General features: G+C 33.5%; 1 protein-coding gene across 1 annotated transcript in view; it reads right to left on the reverse strand.

Moving 5' to 3' along the window:
- Window positions 1-6,790: 6,790 nt before the first annotated feature.
- The window catches only part of LOC131950944 (uncharacterized), a 145,561-nt gene continuing 130,701 nt past the window's right edge, over window positions 6,791-21,650 (reverse strand). Inside the window, exons 10-24 of the mRNA XM_059313156.1 lie at window positions 21,313-21,488; window positions 19,108-19,229; window positions 18,684-18,768; window positions 18,441-18,563; window positions 17,622-17,730; window positions 16,876-16,973; window positions 16,286-16,545; window positions 14,830-15,342; window positions 14,472-14,510; window positions 14,208-14,338; window positions 13,886-14,070; window positions 12,753-12,922; window positions 11,391-11,466; window positions 10,641-10,714; window positions 6,791-9,137 (exon numbers count right to left, since the gene is read on the reverse strand). Of these exons, the coding sequence (XP_059169139.1) occupies window positions 8,973-9,137; window positions 10,641-10,714; window positions 11,391-11,466; window positions 12,753-12,922; window positions 13,886-14,070; window positions 14,208-14,338; window positions 14,472-14,510; window positions 14,830-15,342; window positions 16,286-16,545; window positions 16,876-16,973; window positions 17,622-17,730; window positions 18,441-18,563; window positions 18,684-18,768; window positions 19,108-19,229; window positions 21,313-21,488 (2,326 nt within the window). The 3' untranslated portion in view covers window positions 6,791-8,972. The remainder of the gene's footprint in view (window positions 9,138-10,640; window positions 10,715-11,390; window positions 11,467-12,752; window positions 12,923-13,885; window positions 14,071-14,207; window positions 14,339-14,471; window positions 14,511-14,829; window positions 15,343-16,285; window positions 16,546-16,875; window positions 16,974-17,621; window positions 17,731-18,440; window positions 18,564-18,683; window positions 18,769-19,107; window positions 19,230-21,312; window positions 21,489-21,650) is intronic.

Raw genomic sequence — 21,650 nt, forward strand, 5'->3', positions numbered from 1 at the left:
TATATTGTTCATGGTTCTCTTGTTGGGCTGTTTGTGGTGCTCTGTGGACAGAGAGAGTCCATGATGTCGGACTTTATACTTGTAAGATAAGGGGGGGGGGGGTCGGTCTTCAGAAATAGTAACTACTTTCGCAATTAAAAAAGTAATATTAGAAATCGATATTTCGCGTTTTTTTTTAAGAAAAAATTTAAAGACTATAATCATGTAGATTAAAAAAAAAGGAACAACTTTTAAAAACCAGTTTTGATTGGGGGGGGGGGGGGAATGTTAGGCTGATGTTTGACGTCATTTTAGGCGGGTGGTCTTCGTTTTGTGTGTGTGACGATGGTGATGTATAAAACATGACGTCGTTTATGGATGACCCCGTAATGAACATTATTACTTAAACGAGGGGGGGGGGGGGGTGTGGCGGAGAAAAATAATGTCCATGTATCTTAGATCAACAGTAAAGTTCATTCTAAGACACGGTATGCCGAAGGGATGCCTGAAAGAAACTACGTTCTTTTGTAATTGTGTGTCCTCTGAGAATATCGAGTCAATTGGACGCACTGCGGTTGGCCTAAACGAATTGTGACGTTTAAGTTGCCTACATGTACAACATCCCTAGTGGAGCGATGAACTAACAGCAGCAAGCTAAGGAAAATTGAGCCCGAGTTTCTATTAGGTCTTCGACGTAGGCTTATAGGCCTACATATATATATATATACCGCCCTGTCCGGATTTAATTAAATATAAATACTATAATGTATACAAAAATATAGGCTATACTTAAGTTTAATGAGCTTCTGCCCCCTCTCTCGCCCGAAGGTTGTAAGCAGTGGCGTAGGCAGGGGGGTTAGGGGGGGTCATAACCCCCCCCCCATAGACCCCTCGGTATATATATATATATATATATATATATATATATATATATATATAAAGTATGAGGGGGGGTGCAAATCGAAAGTTTGTCCCCGGGTAAAAATTGGAACCCCCCCCCCCCCTTGAGACGATCCTGGCTACGCCACTGGTTGTAAGTTACCACTATTGGCATAAAAGTAACAATTTTGTCTTACCTCCGCTAGCCAAAATGACAGGAGCCTATTTGTCGGGAGTCTTATTGTCGGGAGCCCTTTTGTCGGGAGCCTAAATGACGGTTGCCTATATGACGGGGTCCATTTGTTGCTGGTCATTAATATGACGAGGTTGATTTGTCGGGGTCGTTTTGTCATTGGTCGTTTAGACGCCGCACGGTGTTGTCATTGTCAACCAGATACTTTTTTGACAACTTACACGAATGGCAGAACAGTAAAGTATGGCATACACATCTTACAGTGTGTGACTTACACAGACACCAGAGTTTCTTCCAGGCATCTCTTCGGGGGGGGGGGCAAAGCCCCCCCCCGAATTTTTTTTTACCGCCCCCCCCCGAACGAAATGAAATTTATATAATTTATATAGAAAATATATACTTTTAACAGTGTCCGCCCCCCGAAGAAAGTCTACCGCCCCCCCCCCCCCGAAAATTGCAAGTGCCCCCCCCCCCCCGAAGAAAAAAGTCTGGAAGAAACACTGACAGACACTGTTGATCTCAGCTACACATCGCACTACAGCAGTTAATGTAGGCCCTTCATCAATATTATCGATTTGAAAAAAAAGATCTATATTTAATAGCTTAGCTACTGAAACTTTTGTAAAATCTACAGCATTTTTTTTAAAAGGGCAATCTTATCAATAACGGCCTATGTCATAATTTTTTTTACTAACGTCCCTTTCGTTCAAACGGAGTAAAAAATATTTTTTGTCTCCCCTTTTGTTTTCTTTTTCGCCTTTGTCTAGATTATTCAATCGCTCATCGCTTAGGCCCATATCCCACATCCATCCGCATAACAGTAAAATATGTAAGCCATGTCGTAGACAGGCGCCTTCATTGACCAATAGTTTAGATCTAAATCTAGTAGGCCACATAAGTCGACTGAAACTATAAGATAGGCACTTGCATTTCATACACCTCAATTATTTTAGTTATTCATGACTAAATGTTCTTGCTTGTATTAATACATTTTTATTTTAATGCTCCGATAAAGGCATTATTATCCTAAATATGTACGCTTTGGGAACGACAGTCTTTCTCTCCCCCCCCCCCTCCTCTCCCCCGATACGCCTCTGACCTAGGCCTGATTTTGTGGTTGAGTATGCCTATAATGTATTATAGATGTAGACTCTAGATCAGGATAAGTCAACAATTTTCCAATAGTCTTTAAACAAGCCAATCATCTAAAAAAAATCTTAAAAACATTACAATACAATATTACATTACACAACATTATCAAGCTTAGTAAATTTATAGGCATTGGTCTAGTCAAATGTTAGGCTAAAGGCTAACGTACTGGTAAGCCTAGGAAAGGTTGATAAAGAAAAAAAAAGTCACGCGTTATTCGATGAGACCTCGTGAGATCTTGCGCCCACTTTTGATTTAATCGGCGTCCACCATCGTTTGCGCGCTCTTTTGCTCTTTATTGGAGGGAAGAAGACTGTCGGCATAACTTGCTCGTGGTAAGTACATATATCTCACCTCTGTAATTAGAAGTAAACTGATTGTAATGTTAATTTTATTTTTAATTTGTAACAATGCATGTTTTATAATTATATGTTGAATACCATGCAAAGAGTGAAGGTGGCCGTTATTTTACCGACGCTTCTCCACTGCTCCTGCACAACTAATCTTGGCCGCCTGGTCAAACCTCCATTTTTTCAACCGGCGCTTCAGTCTCATTTAATTTGCAATTATTAGATCTAGAATCTAGAACAATTTTTTTGTTTAGCTTATTTATGCCATAACATGCATTTAAAATTTAGATTTTTAAGTAACTTACAATATTAAAGCTAAAATTTAGTTTCTGAACCGGCGAGGTAAGATTCAAAGATGGCGTGGAGCGGGAAATAATTTATGACAAAAAATGAAACGAGGGCATTGAAATTTTTCACTAGGCTAGAATTGTGCACACGTTGACATTAAGTTCATAATTGTTTTGCAAAAATGTTATTTATTGTATTGCGAATTTTTTCCATAGGTATGCATGCAGATTGAGTTAAAATTAAAGAAAAAAGACTTCATCTCAATTTCAGCCATTTTATTTTGTTTATTCAGTTGAGTCTAGTCTAGATCCAGAATCTAGAAATAATAAAATCTTAGGAGTTTATTTTGCCGCCATGCGGCATATTAAGAAAAATATCAGTTACATGACCTAGACTTTCTCAATACTAATGCAGATTTTGTGACTTTTAATTGAAAATATGAAATTTCACAGCAGGGGGGGGGGGGGGGGCAACCTAAATAATATAAGAGTATCTAGTCTAGCTGGATTAGGTGTTCTAGATTCTAGATCTAGTTCACCAAACAGCTTGAATTATAAAATATTAAAGTCAAATATTATTTCACATAGATCTATCTAGGCAATACTAAAATCAAATATTTCACATATGCCTAAGCCATGAGCCATACCCATAAATAGACCATTAGAGACCACTTTTAATTATCTAAATTTAGCTTACTCAAATGTCAAGATAATATTATCCTAATGAAAATTATCCCTTAAAAGCCAAACCAACATTTTGCAATAAGTAAATCTGGAACTAGATCTAGTAGTTGGGCTTAGTGCTGTCATAATTTTTTAATATTACCTCAATATAAAATTAGTTTTCTGATGTAGTCTACACTGCACTCTTTTGGATCATTTTTTTAAAGATACATCCTTAAGGGGGAGATTTACAAGGTGGAACTACTAGCACACATATTTTTCATTATGGAAACTTAATTTATTGGTGCTAGACAAGTAGTGTTTAAAGGTTTTTATTTTTTCTATTGAAATTACACACATACACAGTTTGGGGCTTACATATCAGAGTATATAAAAAAATTGTGACACACTATTTACTACTCAATAACTCACCCTGACCTTAATATATGTGAAATTGGCTAATAACTGGGAAAAAGTTGTGCAAAGCGCCACAAATGGTCTTGCTTGTTTTAACACATTATTTTAATGTTCCGATAAAGGCTTGATTATCCTAACTATGTACGCTTTGGGAATGAGTCTCTTTCCTTTCTCTCTCCTGGGCCTGATTTTGTGGTTGAGTATGCCTATAATGTGGTTTTTCGTTATCTTAATGTTCGTAGTATAGGTGTATGTGTCTTGATGGTACATGGATTAACTCGATTAATACTTTTTAAATATATTTAAATAAACAATTTATACTAGATGTATAATTTAATACAAGATCTAATAGCCCTCAACTCCTGACGGCCCACCTAAAGCGCCACTGCTCAGAACACACAGTACAGATTTGTCAGAAGAATAATGCTAAAAAAGAAATATTTGTCCCATTGCACAGCTATTAAAGGATAATTTGTGCCCATTGCACTGTTGATAGTATTTAATATTAGCCAATTGCACATATATTAAGGTCATTGAGTTTTTCATCTTGTCGGCTAGACTAGCGCTTAGGGGAAGAACCTTCTTCTGAGTTTTTACCATGTCTGTTTTTGTTTATTAAAAATACCAACACTAAGAAGAACTTGATTAAAGTAAATTACTTTGACTTTATTAACGCTGAACCCATAAAATATGCTGTTTTACTCTTCATTTCTTAATGAGTGCTAGAGTGGTTTCTATTTGTTATATAATTAGCATTCTTTAACACTTTCAGTTTGTAACTTGAAAAAAACCTACAGAAAATGCCCAAAAGGAAAGCCGCCGTAGCTGCTGCCCCTGCTCCAGAGGCTGCTAGTGATTCAGAGGTGTGTTATTTAACATGTTAATTTTGTGTGTGCATGTTTTTGTATCTGCAATAGCAAATTGCTTAGAGGGGCTAATATGGAACTTGAACAACTGTAAGCTGTTTTTTCATCCCAGCATGTTTTTCTTTCATTTTGAAAAAGCTAAGCAAATTTGTTTTCAACTTAAGAGAGAAAAACTCATGCTATATGTTGGATATTTTAAAAAAATACAATTAGAAATACCAAAGATATATTTAGCTATGGTCACTTTCATTTTAAAAGACAGTTTTATAGTAGTGTGTTTTTATTACCTGTTAGCATTCTCTTTAAAAGGTTTATCATTATTTTAAGCAATTCAGTAAAAAAATCTCCCTTCTAATTACTGATTATTATTCAGACTACTATACATATTTAGAAGAAAAGGAATACTTATTGCTATTTATTTTAAAAAGTATAGAAGGCTAAGTATTTAAGAACTTTTTTTTATGTCAAATTACCTAATACACAGGAGCCAAGTATAGCTTGCCTTTAGTAGTCTTTAACATAATTTTAATTATGTCTATTATTTTTATTTAGCCTACTGCTGATGCTGCTGCTGCCACCCCTGAATCCCCAAAGAAGGCTAAAGAATCACCTGCAAAGGTAATATACTGAGATATTATTTTTTTTTGTATTTTAGTTGCTTCCATTGGGGGGGATTTTAGGTAGCTTGCAGCCCTCATAGGTTTAAACTGACCTATTCAGTGCTAGGAATTTAAATTTATCCCTCCAATTTTTAAATATTTTTACAGAAGGCAAGTGGTGGAAGAGGAAGACCGCCCCTTTCTGATGAGGTACTATCCAGTGTTTCAAAGCCTTGATTATGGCCTGTTCTCAGTCATTGATTCACAGTTCATTTAGCTGTTTTAGACCTGAATCTATAGTTTACATTTACTTAGCTCCAGTAAATACTGTTCTAGTCTGCCATTCTTTTCCCATCCCTAACCAGAAATATAATTTACCCATGTTATACAGTTTAGTAACATTTCATTTGCATGAGCAGGCAGTGTGACAGGTTTTGTTTGGCATTTGATGTATTTAATACCTGTCCACATTTTTACAGTTTGTAAACATATTTTCTTTTTAATTTATTGTAGGAAAAAGCCAAGCGCGATGCTGAAAAGCCTAAAACTGGTCGTGGACGTGGCAGACCAAAGGGATCCACTGGTAGCAAGGTAAGATTTTTCAATTTCTGCATCCTTGCTTTTGTTTTGAGTATTTCATCTATTTATTTTGAAAGAAATTGGAAATTTTTACATTAATCCCTTTCTCTAATTATAGAAAAAGAAGAGCCCCAAGAAGAAGTGAGCCCCTGAGCTCTTCATATTGGCAGCTTCAAGAAGGAACCCATGGTTACATCCAGTTGTGAGAGCAAGATAATATTTCTTAAGGGAATTGTGTTTGTGTAGCTAAGTATTGTGCTGGCCTGTTGTAATTTACATGTAAATGCATTTTTATTTTATTTTTTTAAACTAAGAAATTGGATGGTACGCTTGCCATGTGGTGAAGACAGCCTATTAATTAATATTGCTTAAAGATAACCTTTGCATATTTAAAATTTCCTTAATTCTTGGATTTTGCAATACATAAGGGGAAGGTAATGTGTGAAAATATTTTGTGTATGCACGGAATATGTAAGCATAGCTATTGGTTTTTAAGTGAAGTATAATTTTTAATGAAATCATTTCATAGGTTGGATTAATGTTATCAGTCTACATTGTTTATTGTACTGTAAGATTTTTATATGTGCACATAAAATTTTTAGACTGTTCAGATGTGCATGACATTCATATACTAATTACATTATTTTATTTTCTGCATACCTCTCCAGTAACATCAAGTCCCTTTTTGTTTCTGCTCTTTATGCATTGTTTACACAAGTCAAAGATATTTGTTGTATGTCATTTTTAGATAGTAATCTCAATGTATTTTTTAACATCATGTTTCTCTCCCTTGCAGGGGTTCATTGTATATTTTTCATTGTTTTCATCATTTTCATTTTTTTTTTTGAAGTGTTTAGGTTTGTTTAGGCTCATCACTGCCAGCCAAATATTAGCATTTGTATCATGTAATCAATTTATGGGAAACTGGAATTACCTATCTAAAGATTTTTTTCTGTCATTAGTTTTTAGTAGTTGGATAATGCACTTTTCCTGTACCTAATACAAAGAGTCTTAGGGCATGTCATTTCCCCCTAATCATTGACACAGTTCATTTTAATCACCTTATTTTATTGAATAAAGACACAAACTTGATGAATGATTTTGTTTTACTTCTATAATCCCACTAGTAAACATCTTGACAAACTTTCAGTCTAGACATGAACTGTATTTTTTGTTTAATTTTAAGTTCTATAGATCACATAAAATGTAAGATTTATATATACATGGGACAAAGAACGGCTATTGTGAAATAGCAAAAATGTATACAAATTAACTAACTAGTATACAAATATCAGTCATGAGTGGATCATTGATGTTTTCATAAGTTGTATTCAAGTAAATTTCTCCAAATTGTTACACAGCTATTGCTCAGTAGAACAGGGCTGGAAACAATTCAGTCCTGCTTTACTAATCTAGATCCTCAAATGTACAGAAATGCACTACAGTGAAATATCACAATTTTCACAACCCCAAAAAATTGATACTTAAGTATATGCACACCTGATATCACTTGTGCCATGTTGAAAAATGTGACAGTTCAAAAGACATAAAACACTGACTTCAACATGTGTGAAAAATGTCAGCATTAAGGTTTGGTTTTTAAGCAACCAATTTGCCTAGTACTTGGTTATAAATTACAAGTCTTTCAGAATGGCTATATGCTGTTCAAAATAACAGGATTACAGTGTGTCAAGATATGAATGTAAATTGAAATGTGATTATGAAAATGTCCTTTGCAAACTTTTAAAACAGTCATGAATAGTGAACATATGGGCTAGGTTAGTTTTCTTGCTATGTGTATCACAAATGTCAGGCGCTTGGTGAGTTTTTGTAGTAGTGAAAGAAGCAACTTTTTGTTTTGCTTTTGAAAAATCTCCAATGATATTTCTGCAACTGTCCACTGATATGACTGGAAGTTTGCTGATGAGTGGGCCATTACCTTTAATGGAAGACATTTCATAGCCAATATCCTTTTACATTTGGTGAGTTACCAGAAGAATATGCCACAAGTTTTAGTTAACATTTCATATTTCGGGAAATTGTTATTCACAACAAAAAAATGGCAAACCATTTTATATAGTTAAAAATAGTTCAGAAATTGCTAGCAAATGTTTAAAGGGACTCTACAGAGAATCTTTTATTTTATATAGAGGGATTATTCATTAAAATTAATGAAGTGCTGTGATGTTAATCTAATCTTTCACATAATTTAGAAGTACATTAAATAAATAAATGCTTCAATACTAACAGTAATAGATACCCGTTTGGACCTAACAGTAACGAGTTTCTGTAAACTTGGCATATGAAGGATAGTTGGTCTATTAAAATACCCTCCCACCTTCAGCCTTCTCCAACAGTCTGGTACAAATTTAAAGCTGGATGGACATTAACATAGCTGGGACCTTCATTTTATGGTAATGTTGGGATTTCCTCCAAAAAATTAGGTATTATCAGCAAACATTTTATGTGTCATATATAGCCTCTTGACTCAAGATTTCAGCCTGCTTTTCTTACTGGATTTGATTCCATAGCCTTCGTCCATCCAAGAACAAACTAAAAGGCAGAAATTATTTTATTTTAGAGTTTTCTCTCCTAGATTGGTTGCCGCCCTCAGCTATCAAGCCTCATCTACTCCGACGTTCAAACTCTGGACTTTTCGGCTTAGCAACCATGAACTTTACCTGTCCGACCATGCCAACCCCCTTGGTTCTGAACCAGAGACTTTCAGGCTAGCAGTGACTTTATTAAGGAGCTTTGAAGCAAGAGGCTGTAATTATGGGTACTCAGTTACAATTTAACTCCTTAAATAAATTGTCTACTTACTTATCACTAACAAACATAAAAATTTTATGTAAATAAAGTTTATGTAAATATCCAATTTAACATAATGCAAATCTTCACAGCCATAACAGTTTGATCACAGCTGATCACTATCAATACATTCAAACAACTTGTAAGCATGGGTGAAAACCTACTGTTGCATCACTAAAAAAAGTAGCTGCAAATGAAATCTAAAAATAAACTTTATCATAATTATCATCCACGTCTTCATCATCTGTATAACAATCCATTAGATCTCGTTTTAATTGGAGACTTGGTGCCTCTCGGCCTTCTGGGTGGGACTGGGGAATTTGTGGCAGAGGATATTTCACGCGGAGTCGACGTTTCATTAGTACCTGAAGATGGTAGTATGAAAAGAAAATTTCTATTAATGTCATAAAAACATTAAAATAAGTTTACAGAGTTAAAGCTATAACTCATTAAATAATCAGAACTAGCTCCCACTTCACAATAATAATAATAATATGAGTAAATACACTGTGATCCCAATTTTAGTTGATTCTCATGACATTATGTTGTGGCAAAACAAGTGAATTTCTACCTATTTCTTTGTTAACCTGTTAGTTTGATATATCTATTCTATTTTATACTGAAATATAAAAAATCTAGTTGAACTGTCTGAACCTGTTTAATCAACATGAATCTGATCTGCACCGATATCTGAAGATATTTTAAGATAATGCAATTAATTTAATAATTTCATAATTATATATTCAAACAATTGTTGACGTTAGGAAAATGACACTAAACTATTTGGAATTGTAAATATTTTGTTAAGATATAGCAAACAATCACACTTATACATTGAAACAGACATACAGATGTAGGATAACTGTTGTAAAAAATGTTCAAATCACCAAAATACAAGATCGAAAACTCTAGTAGCAACAACTGTATATTAAGACATGTAAGCACTCTAGAAACATTAATAAACATTAAATTTTACACTGTTTAATCATTCAGTAAAAATTTCCCACATTTAGTATGTTTGTTGGTGAGAAAAAGTAGCAGCAGAAGACATTTTTAAAAATTAAAGTGAAAGTTTAAAAGACATTTAAAAATTAATAATCAATTAGTTGCACCAAAAACTTTACCAACACAATATTGTGGTAAAATTTACTCTAAAAAAAAAGTTAATTTTTTCCTTCCAATGAAAATAAACATGAGAAACAAATAAAGAACATTAAACTTGTTTTAACTTGGCCTGTAATTTCACACATCTTTGTAATGAAAACACATTTTATATCAAATGAATGCAAGAAGTTGATGATCCACAACCCATGCAATCTCAATAAGGCAAAACTCTTGAAAAAAGATCCTATTTGAAATGCTGAGCAAAAGAAATTAAATCAAAAGAAAAATAAACAATACAATTTCTCAGCCAATTTACTCCTCTGATTTCATAATCATGCAGGTTTTTCTGTAAATTTTTTTAATGAAAAACTTAACTAAGCACAGTTAAAAAATTTTCTCCCAAAATATTGTAAATGAAAATTCTATTTATTGTAAAAGAATTGTCCCATGCACATCAATGAGCAATCAACAATTGAAATAAAATCCATGTTTCTTGTTAAGTAGTATCAAAACACCTACAAGCTTAAGATGTGTAATACATAAAGAAATGTGGCTTAACTTCAGCATGCAGCAAGTTATGGCTGTGGAAATAAAAAGTATTACTGAACTGCATAATTAATTAATCCATGCAATGAGAAATAAATAGTAAATTAACATCATTGGAAAAGGAGATTTTTTTTCAATCCATTGATGGTGAGAAAAAAAGCGTATCATGAGGAAAGCCTGTAAATCGAAAGAAACAGTTTAAAAACAAGTGCAACTACCTGTTCTGGGTGTATGAAGCGAAAGCAAGACAGGAAAGATGTGACGATTTGCCGAACTACCATATCAGGGGTGTCTGTTGAAGACACTGTGGCGTTGAAACCAGCAAATACAACGTGGCATAAAAATTGTTTGGTTAAAAGATTAGCATCTGGAGACAAATTTCCTTTCTTTTGTGAGCTAAGAATCATTATGGTAAAAATCACAGCGGAAGACAAAACCAGTTTTTTTAAATGTGATTTTTGAAGTCACACATCTAAAAGAAAGGTCGATTGCAAAGACAACATTGAGTAGAGGTATACAAACACTTCACTTTATCCATTATTATTAGGTTTAATGTATTACTTTGCTAAGACAGTATTTTACACAACAACACCAAATACAGTGCAGGAATAGAAATACTTTACTTTATCAATCATTAGGTTTAATGTATTACTTTAGTAAAACAGTTTATTACAAGACAACATCAAGAGTAGGATAATTATAATTATAGGTTTTTATAGGTGCACAAACACATGACTTCATCATCATCAAGTTTCACATATTGCTTTACTAACAAAAAATCCAGTTGATTCCCAGATCATTCCAAGTATACAAATACCTTACGTAATCCACCATCAATAATTTTGTCAAATTTAGACTGGACTGTAATATCTCTCAAAGATAAACACAGTCTCAATCAAATAACTGACAATAACATGAAGAAAATCTACATCAATAACATTGTGTTCCATTGCAGTCCTAGCACTTACCATTTCCAGCCAGGTTTCCCAAGGAACGCCTTCTCTGAGATTCTGTATCATTTTCTAGACTTTCTTGAGGGCGCTGCTAATTTGTAGAAAATATCAAAACATTAGCATTAGAAGAAAGGTGAATAAACTTATCTATGTCTAGTAAAAAAATACTGTGTTTTAAAAGCTACAATTACAACTTTGTGTTTTCTCAGAAATGTGTTTCTTTGGGGAAGAAGAAATGTGTTTCTTGTGGAAGAAGAAATGTGTTTCTTGTGGAAGAAGAAATGTGTTTCTTTGGGGAAGAAGAAATGTGTTTCTTGTGGAAGAAGAAATGTGTTTCTTGTGGAAGAAGAAATGTGTTTCTTGTGGAAGAAGAAATGTGTTTCTTGTGGTAGAAGAAATGTGTTTCTTTGGGGAAGAAGAAATGTGTTTCTTGTGGAAGAAGAAATGTGTTTCTTGTGGAAGAAGAAATGTGTTTCTTGTGGAAGAAGAAATGTGTTTCTTGTGGAAGAAGAAATGTGTTTCTTGTGGAAGAAGAAATGTGTTTCTTTTGGTAGATGAAATGTGTTTCTTGTGGAAGAAGATATCTGTTTCTTGTGGCAGAACAAATGTGTTTCTTGTGGAAGAAGAAATGTGTTTCTTGTGGAAAAAGAAATGTGTTTCTTGTGGCAGAAGAAATGTGTTTCTTGTGGAAGAAGAAATGTGTTTCTTGTGGAAGAAGAAATGTGTTTCTTGTGGAAGAAGAAATGTGTTTCTTGTGGAAGAAGAAATGTGTTTCTTGTGGAAGAAGAAATGTGTTTCTTGTGGCAGAAGAAATGTGTTTCTTGTGGCAGAAGAAATGTGTTTCTTGTGGAAGAAGAAATGTGTTTCTTGTGGAAGAAGAAATGTGTTTCTTGTGGAAGAAGAAATGTAATGTGTTTCTTGTGGAAGAAGAAATGTGTTTCTTGTGGAAGAAGAAATGTGTTTATTGTGGAAGAAGAAATGTGTTTCTTTTGGTAGATGAAATGTGTTTCTTGTGGAAGAAGATATCTGTTTCTTGTGGCAGAACAAATGTGTTTCTTGTGGCAGAAGAGATGTGTTTCTTGTGGAAGAAGAAACTTATGGTAGAAGAAATGTGTTTCTTGTGGTAGAATAAACAACATTCCTGAAATAGTAGCTGATCAGTTATTGTCACTGAAGCCTTCTATTTAAAGTGTCTCATATATTTTAGTCCATTGTATTTTTGCAATTTACCCACTGGACATATATATATCTTTTATAAAAATATCTGATTTACAAAATTCTTGTTATTGTATGACATTAGTACTGGCCACACATGTACCTTCATTTGACATCCTTACAATAGATGAATTGCCATAAATATTTTAAATAAGTTCTCACCAAAGATGATACCCCATGTTTTTTTCCTTGTCTTGGAGATTTTGTCTTGGGCTTGCCATTATCTGAAGGCTTTGGTGGTGCCACAGTGGACTTGGGAAGTTCAAAGCTTTGCATTGTTACATGTTCTTTTAAAGGGTACCAGTGGGGCTTGTTGTCAAGAAAGGCAAATTCTGTTTCAAGAAGAAAACACATTTTTAAAAGTTTTAAAGTAACTGAACTCAGAAATGCAAAAAAATTTGACTTGTTTTTTGTGTGTCTTTAGAAATAATTTTCACACAGGTCAATATCATTTTTCCTTTAGACCCAATGTGAAGTTTTCTGCTAAAACAAGTCTCCAATAGATTTGGTTGACTTTCAGTTCAGTGCCGACCAAGTAGAGAGCATTTCTGTAGCTTTTACTTTGCCTTAATTTTTTCTTTAGGAGGTTCCAGTGTGGGACTTATCTGTTTAAATTAGTGTCATTGGTTTGCAGAAGTTACAACTTATCAGTCCCCCATCTATCAACACAATTTTGTTCTCAACTAGGGTGTAGAGATAACAAATTGAACTCTTATCATTAACAATAATAATAAGAGCTTTAATCTGATTTTGAAACATGAGGTCACACTACCCCAAATGTGCCTTGCTTTAACTACTTGAGGTTATTCATAAACTACTTCACATTTCTGTAGTGCAAGGGATGGGGGGGGGGGGGGGGGGGGGATGAGGGGAGGGGGGGGGGGGAGGGAGGGTTGGACTATCATGGCAACATGACTAGGGTGAAAGGGAGAAAAGTTTAGAGAGTGACAACACACTTTTGCATTAAAAACAAATATTTTAAACTGACGTTTAGTATTTCTGACGTTTTTTTGTAAATTGCAAAAAAACATATACCCAATGTTAAAAGAGTTCAGTAAATATTTGATAAAGAAATTGCTGTTTAAAAAAAACAAATATTGCAGTTTAGTGTGGAGTGGTAGGAGTTTTTCTTTTAGTGATGTGTGATAAGGAGGCATATTTGTTTATGGATGACCCCAGCCTGATTATATATTTAAAAACCTAACCTTGAACTAATGAGCAACAACAGTTAGATTTTATTTTTATAAAAGATAAAGCAAAGTAAAAAAACTATTTCATTTTAAACCAATGCACACCTCTGAGCTCTATGATGAGTTCACCTAAGAAATCATTGGCTTTAAACCTGTCGTAGTCCCACACTGTGATTTCCAGTACTTTGTTTTGAAGTTCCAGCCGAGCCACATCTTGAAACATGACAGTTTGGTGCCATTCTGGATTTAAAGTTCGTGCAATATGTTTTGTGCGGCGTTTATTCTCCGGTCTGAAAAAATAGTTTTGGTAGTAAAAATAAACCAACCTAACCATACCAAAAAAATTGTTAATAAGAATTAATTTTTTATCTATTGTCATGTTTATATTGAAATACAACAATAAACTTCTAGAACAGAGATAACTTACCCCCTGCCAGGTAAGAGGTATAGTTTTACAAAAGGATCAGAGAGCCCATTGAGATCTCGGGGACGTAAATTTCTTGCTTGGATCACATGTACATTGAGCGTGTTGTCAAAATCATCATGGCTGATTTGTAACTGAGAAAATCAATGAAAGCGCAATTTTTTATTTTCATTTCAGGAAATGCTAAAAAATGTCTAATAATAATAATGTATAATTTTGTGTATAAGTTTTTGCCTATCAAAGTCTAGTTTTTTCTAGGTTTCATACCTGGATCTCCCCTAAACCAAAGTCTTCCCCACGTTCAGGCTGAAACAGATGTAATTTGTTTAACAATTCTGTAAATCTTGTTGAAGAGAATGTGAGCATTGAAAAACATAGAATTCTAAATAATTTTAATTCCTTGTATTTTATTTAAAATAAAAACTTAAGATTTATACATTATAACCTGACAAGTTTCTTTGCATAAATTCAAGTGGTTTTTAATATAATTTCATTATATATAAAATAAAATATCTTTTGTTATAAATTAAAAAAAAAACCTACAGGTATTGGAAAAAGAAAAACCAAATATCAAAGAAATAAAAATGCTTTAAGTTAATATTTTGTTTCTTAATTAAAAATATACCTCCTGGGGTGCCTTGGCAGGAAAAACAAAATTATCTTTTCCTTTTTTTGAAGGCCGAGTCTTGATTGATCGTCTCATGTCAAGGGGTGGGGATGCCCTGAGACGGTCATTGAGGGCGGGGCTTGAGCAAGTACCATTGTTTGGTTCATCAAATGTGATAGAAGGGCGGGGCTTTTCTTGGGTGGCGGTAGGTAATGGCGGAGGAGAAGGATCTTGTTGTTTTCTTCTTTCTGTTCTTCTTCTTGAGGGAGCTCTCTCTGCTGGCAAGACATCCATGTTGGCTGAACTGTTTTGAAGCGGAGCTGAGGTTTGGGTGGCGGTGTATGGTGGCGGGGGTGATGATGATGGAAGCTGTTGTTGCGGTTGATTATACAAAGATGGCTGAGGCTGATGGCGCTGAGGCCTCTTCGGAGATGGTTGCTGCTGCTGCTGTAAGTTTTTCTCTGGGTTGGGGGAGTTTCTACGTCTTCTTCTACTGGAGTGGGGATCTGTTGACTGTCTACTATCTACATTCTTCCAGAGATAAAAAAAACAAACATATTATTAACTATTTTATAAGGCAGTAATAAAATAACACTCAATACAATCCTAAAAAATATCCTTACTTTTCCTTTTAGAAGGATACTTACTTTAAAAAAGAAGAATAAGTAAAATTCTACTTAAATAAGTATTAACCTCCTTTTTAAGTTGGCCTTATACATGCTGTGTAAATAACCTTTTTCAGAAGAACATTCAATATGATACACAACATGGTTGTATAGAATTTACTGTTAAAAGATTCCATTTGAGCTTTCTTCAAACAACATTAAGACTACATTAATAGAAAAATAACTCTACTATTGATCTAACTTCTTTCAAGTTCAATAAAGGGTCGTCCATAAATGATGTCACACACATAGGAGAGGGTTCGGATTCAACTAGGGAGTATGGGAAAGGGGGGAGGGGGGAGACGGACGGACTCAAAAAGCGTGACAACACACTTTTGTATTTGAAAACATAACAGTTGAAACTGAATTTTAGCAATTATGTTCCCATTTTTAAAATACGTTTTTGTAAATTGTGATAAAACATTTATTAGAAGGCTACATCTAATAGATCCTTTAACATGCTGGTTCATAAAAAAGTTTTAAAAAAATACTTAATAAAGGCTAATAATATGTGATTGAGGAAAAAATTGTGAAATTTTTTGTAAGCTAAATAAGGAAAGTCAACTAGTAGAGCTAAGACAATTTAATTCAAAACAATTTTGGAAAATAGCTAAAATAAATTTTACTTGAAAAAATAGCTAAATACTCCAGTATAAAACAAAACAATTTATTCCACAATTTTTTTTTCTAAACCATCCTAATGTAAAAAAGCCAAACATGGTACCCTAACATGCTTAACAGGGACAATTAAAACAAATGCTACCAAAATTAATTAAGGAAACAAAAAATTGGATACAAAGCCAACATACTTTTTCAGATTTATCGGCACTTCCTGAGGGCGGGCGTTGCTGTCTGTCGGATGAGGTACTAGTGGGATCTGATCTAGGTGTACTACATGGGGATGACACGGACGGTGTCGCTACTTCCTGGTGGGAGGAGCTCGGGGAATTCTCAGCAGGCGAGGCAGCCTCGCGTATCCCCTCCAGCTGAGCAGCAAGTTGACGAGGGTCCACACCCTGCCTGCTTGCAGCTGGCCCGGTCCTCTGCCTCTGTAGTGATGGCTCCTTCACTGGAGCAACCGATGCAAGATTAGTCCAATTGTAAACAAAAATTACTTCTCGTTAAAGAGATAGCAATAGTATTTAGCTATGATTTTAATTTTAAAAATTACCAAACATTTCTTTGTATTGTGTAACGGACTTATACAAACCAGCTTTAGAAATATACTTATGTATCTTAAAACTACTTATCCTGTAGTTGCCTAAAACTGTAAAAAAAATACCGCTTCAACTGTTCCACTTACAAAATTAAAGCAGTTACACTTTTAGAGATACTCATGCCAATGATTTACTGCTCATATAGAAATTTCTAAATTTGGAATCCCAAGCATGTACCTCACCTGATTCCTCATATGTTGGCAGTGCCAAATTATCATATGATGATCTGCAACTCTCAGGCTGTGCCACCAAGTCCGTCAACAAAATTGGAATGGTTTGACTATCCAAAGGGGGAAGACATTGGGGAAGGAAGGATATCAGATACAGGTAATAATTGGTCAGGGCATAATGTACATAACACAAAATTACGTTGTAATGGAATTTAGCTAGCAGGATATAAAGGAATTACATAAAACATAAGATAAGTGATGGAAAAATAAAATATTTTCTAGAACAATAGATTGCACCCTCTTGAAAAGGAAGACATTATAAAGTTGATTTAATTAAATGTTTATTATGCATTCATGACTTAAAAAAATAAATTATTTCACATTGTTCAAATATAGTTTGAACATTGCACAACACTGATTTGACATGTTGAAACATTGTTGCGCAACACTGCACAAATTAGTGTTTGAATAGTCGGAAAACCCACCCATAACTATAAAACATTATTTATAACTTAAATTATTGTTCATATCTTGGTAATAAAAGGCAGTATTGGTAAACAATAATATTAAAGTTAATTTTAAGTGTTTTACTTAATTCTAAAAAAAAATTCCTTAAATGGAGGTTTTGTTTTTCTTATACATATTTGTTTACATCTGATTTTACTTGACACATTTATCTATTTGCATTTCACTTAAGATTATGGAAAGAAACAAAAACTATTTTATTGAACACACTGTAGTATTGTAACATCACTTACGCTCTGACTACCATTTCTATTTCTCCATTAGTTTGAGATATGATGTCCTGGACTTCATCAGCAGACAAACCCGTCAAATGGATTCCATTCCACTCTAGAACCTGATCACCTGTAAAACCAAATTGTAAACTATTTTTGGAACAATTTAAGTACAGCAGATTATTTACACACATTTATTAAGCCATTTTGGAAGATAAAGACAATCAGAAAACTTAGGTCGTGAAAAAAAGAAGTAATAAAAATAAGATACATTGTATAAGTAAAAGAAAAAGTGGAAATAAATAAAGAGGCTGAGGTTAACACAGAGTTATCTAACTTGACACAGATCTTTGACAGAAAGTAGATCTACACAATTTTTTATGAATCGCCATAAAAATTACTCCTTAAGAGTGGCAGAAAGAACTGTGCTATACTTTTGAGGTAAGATAGTAAAGTTTTTAACTGCTTTAAAGAATCTCAGAGGTATTTATTGCAATATTTAATCCCACTTTAAGTGCAGGGTAATGTTGCAATTTAAACATTTTTTTGAACTGTTGGAAAACCTATTTTAACAGGAGTATTTGAAAAACTCAAAGTGGAACAATTTCTTGATGCACGTTGAAGTTAGTCAAACAAAACTGCTTGACCCGTCTGAATTTGTATGACAATAATGTGGAGTGTAAATTAAATGAATAAATCAATTGCTAATGTATAAAAAATATATATATATATATATATATATATATATATATATATATATATATATATATATATATATATATATATATATATATATATATATATATATATATATATATATATATATTAATTGATACTTACCCACATCTAGTTCCCCATGAAGTTGATCAGCAATTATGGGATATATAGCAGTAACATAGGCACCAAGTTCATGAGTACCTGGAATTTCTTTACCTCCAACAATCTTCATACCTAAACCATTGCCTATCAGATAACAAATATCTTGTTTTCATTGGGTTACAAGTAATGAATACCTAGGAATATATTTATAGGAGTTTATCTAAACAACGAAACAAAACAGTACATATTTAAAAAAAAAATTACCTGTTATAGATTTATCTTTAGCATCCCTTGTGACCAATATTCTTTTAACTGGAAAGTCATATTTATGTGGCTCGACTGGTGCTGGCTATAGAATAATTGAAACAAAGTGACAAAATGAAAAATTAGTTTAATAATTTAAAGAGGCAAAAATTATTTTAAAAAATATGATACATTAAGAGTCAGTCTTTACAACATTGAAAGTATAATTATTCTTTAAAAACTGAAGAATTCAAAAGGTCATTAGCAGGCATGGGATTCATTATTTTCTGTTTAATATGAAATTTATAAATAATTTAAAAAAAATACTTTGTTGTTTATTCATTTATTTTTATTACTCTGATTTGGGTTGCTCTCCCCCCTATAACTTTTTGATTTTGTTATAAATTTACTATTCATGATCATTATACAATTATAAATAATTTACTCGTCTTTTTCTGTCAATTTGTTTGAGAATAGTCACTCCTCCTTCAGTCATATGTTTCATGATTGGTTCATCAGCATCGACACTGTTGTCACTCTCCACTCTATACATAGCATTGAGCAGATCTGGAGAAAATAAACCAACATGAATATCTGTATGTAGCCTAAATAATTTTTTAAAACTATTTTATATGTATAGATAGGCCATTGTGTTAGTTAAGTGTTAGTATATATTATCTTTAACTTAAAGGCCTTTTTTTAAAAAAATAAGAATATATTAATATTTGCAAAGGAATTATTGAAAATGCACAAAGTATAGACCTACTTTATAGAGATTAATGAAATGTAATACATTTGTAAAGTAGTCTTTCTCATCACCCCCCCCCCCCCCCCCCGTACATTACATTGTTTATTTATATATATTTTTATAACCAGGCCAACTTTGTTTCTTGTACAAGCACAGATGCCAACGTTAATTAGTTAGAAATTTGGTTAATCACATAGAATCTACGTTAAAAAAATCTTCTTAATAAATATAATAAGCCTATTAAACTTTTTATTCTCTAAATAAAAACAACAACAAAATAAACACATTGTACAATGGCTTGTAACATCATTAATTTGTCTTTGTACGATATTTTCACGTTAAGCAAGGGAAACAATCGCAAAATCAAATAGTTAATAAAATTGCAGCTGAGAAATGTTGGATTTAAATAAATAATGGAGGGAGAAGGCTATTTATTAAAAAAAATAGCTTAATTAATAGCCTGCTTTCACCGCCTCCCACACGAGCTTTTACCGTAGTTTAGCTTTTTATAAATGTAATTAGGCCCATAGAAAATCTATAGTATAAGTAACTTTTTCTGAAATCGCTTTGTAAAATTAAGTTGCATTAAATAAACTAATTTTGTGTCTATCTTCATTGTTGCTAAAATCTGGCCTGCTAATTCCCACCGTTAGTAAAGCAATTTGAATAAAAACTAATACAGTGTGGCCAGGTAGGCCTGTCTTGATATTATGAGTAGGCGACGCGGGAGACTCGGTTATCCTGTCTGGATCAATACAACGCGCAAATAGGACAAAGAGGTCGTATGTGTAACAAAGCCTAACTGGCTTCGTAATCCAACGCAAACAGGAATAGTATGTAGGCTACTAAGCGCACTTTACCAGAGATCTCTTTAGTGTAATTTGGTGTAAAAAGTCGTTTTTTGTTTAATTTGTTGTGAAGAAAAAAGTGTAATTTGGTGTAAAGAAAAAAAGTCTTAGTGTAATTTGGTGTAAAGAAAAAAAGTTTTAGTGTAATTTGGTGTAAAGAAAAAAAAGTCTTAGTGTAATTTGGTGTAAAGAAAAAAATCTTAAATTAATTTGATGTAAAGAAAAAAAATCTTTTTTTGGTGCAATGACAACGGTCGGTAATCGACTATTCGCAGCACTTTCGATGTCTATATTAACTACGGCTATTTTCACACAGAATCTTTTGTAATATACTAGGCCTAATTTTTGTTTCCTACCAAATGAAATGTAGGCCTACACTTTTCCGGGTTCTAAAATTTATTTATCTGGAATATGTTTTAAATATTCAAGACTAATCTGATCGCGTGAATCATCATTAAAGTACACTCTATTGATTCCCTCAGGAGTTCACACAATTCTTCTCATATTTTACTATTTTTTTTTCCCAAGTGGGATTCTACGTACAAATCAAATTAATATCAGTAGTAGAATGTTACGTTTAAAAAATAATGATAAAGTGCACATTTTAAAATGTTTATTTTTATGTTTATTATTTGTGTGTGTGTGTGTGTGTGTGTGTGTGTGTGTGTGTGTGTGTGTGTGTAGATTACATTAATTGTAGCATTTTATTTTTGGATTAATAAGTTATTGAAATATGAGAAAAAAATTTCAAATTTGACGCTTATAGTGTAACTAAGTCAAGAAACCTCTTAAAAAGTGTGTTTTTAGATTTAGAAAATATATTGATAAACTTTCTCTAGTGGTCTATCAGCAAATTTAGCATCAATATTTTCAATGATAGTTGAAATGAAAAAAGTTAAAACAAATTTCTATGTTGATAATTTCTAAATTTAAAGCATTATAAAACAAAATGTGCCATGTACTCCCCCCCCCCCTCCAAATAGCTTCCCATGTGGACTTCTGATTTTTCCCCGCATCGTAAAAGATTGCCCCCCCCCCCCCGATCTAAACCTACCTTCTACTTCACCGGCACTGAACTCAGCAGACACCGGCCGACTGCCGCTGCCGATATTGCGGATGATCGTCCGGGACTTGGTTTTGACGTCATCCAACAGGGGCATCGCCGGCGTGATGTCACTAGCCGGGCTACCGTCAGTGTCGGAGATACTTGTGCTGATGTAGTTGGGGTCTCTGTAGAGGGGAGATAGGGCGGAGTCAAACAAAAATACACAGGTGATCCTATATATTATAAAATACATAGCTGACCCCTAGAATCAAATATACACATATATTTGATAACACATTAAATACACACAAACACATATAAAACACCTAAAATTAAATACACCCATA

The sequence above is a fragment of the Physella acuta genome, unplaced genomic scaffold (genome assembly GCF_028476545.2).
Source record: "Physella acuta isolate Inbredline_101_S28 unplaced genomic scaffold, ASM2847654v3 ptg000791l, whole genome shotgun sequence".
Taxonomy (NCBI): domain Eukaryota; kingdom Metazoa; phylum Mollusca; class Gastropoda; family Physidae; genus Physella; species Physella acuta.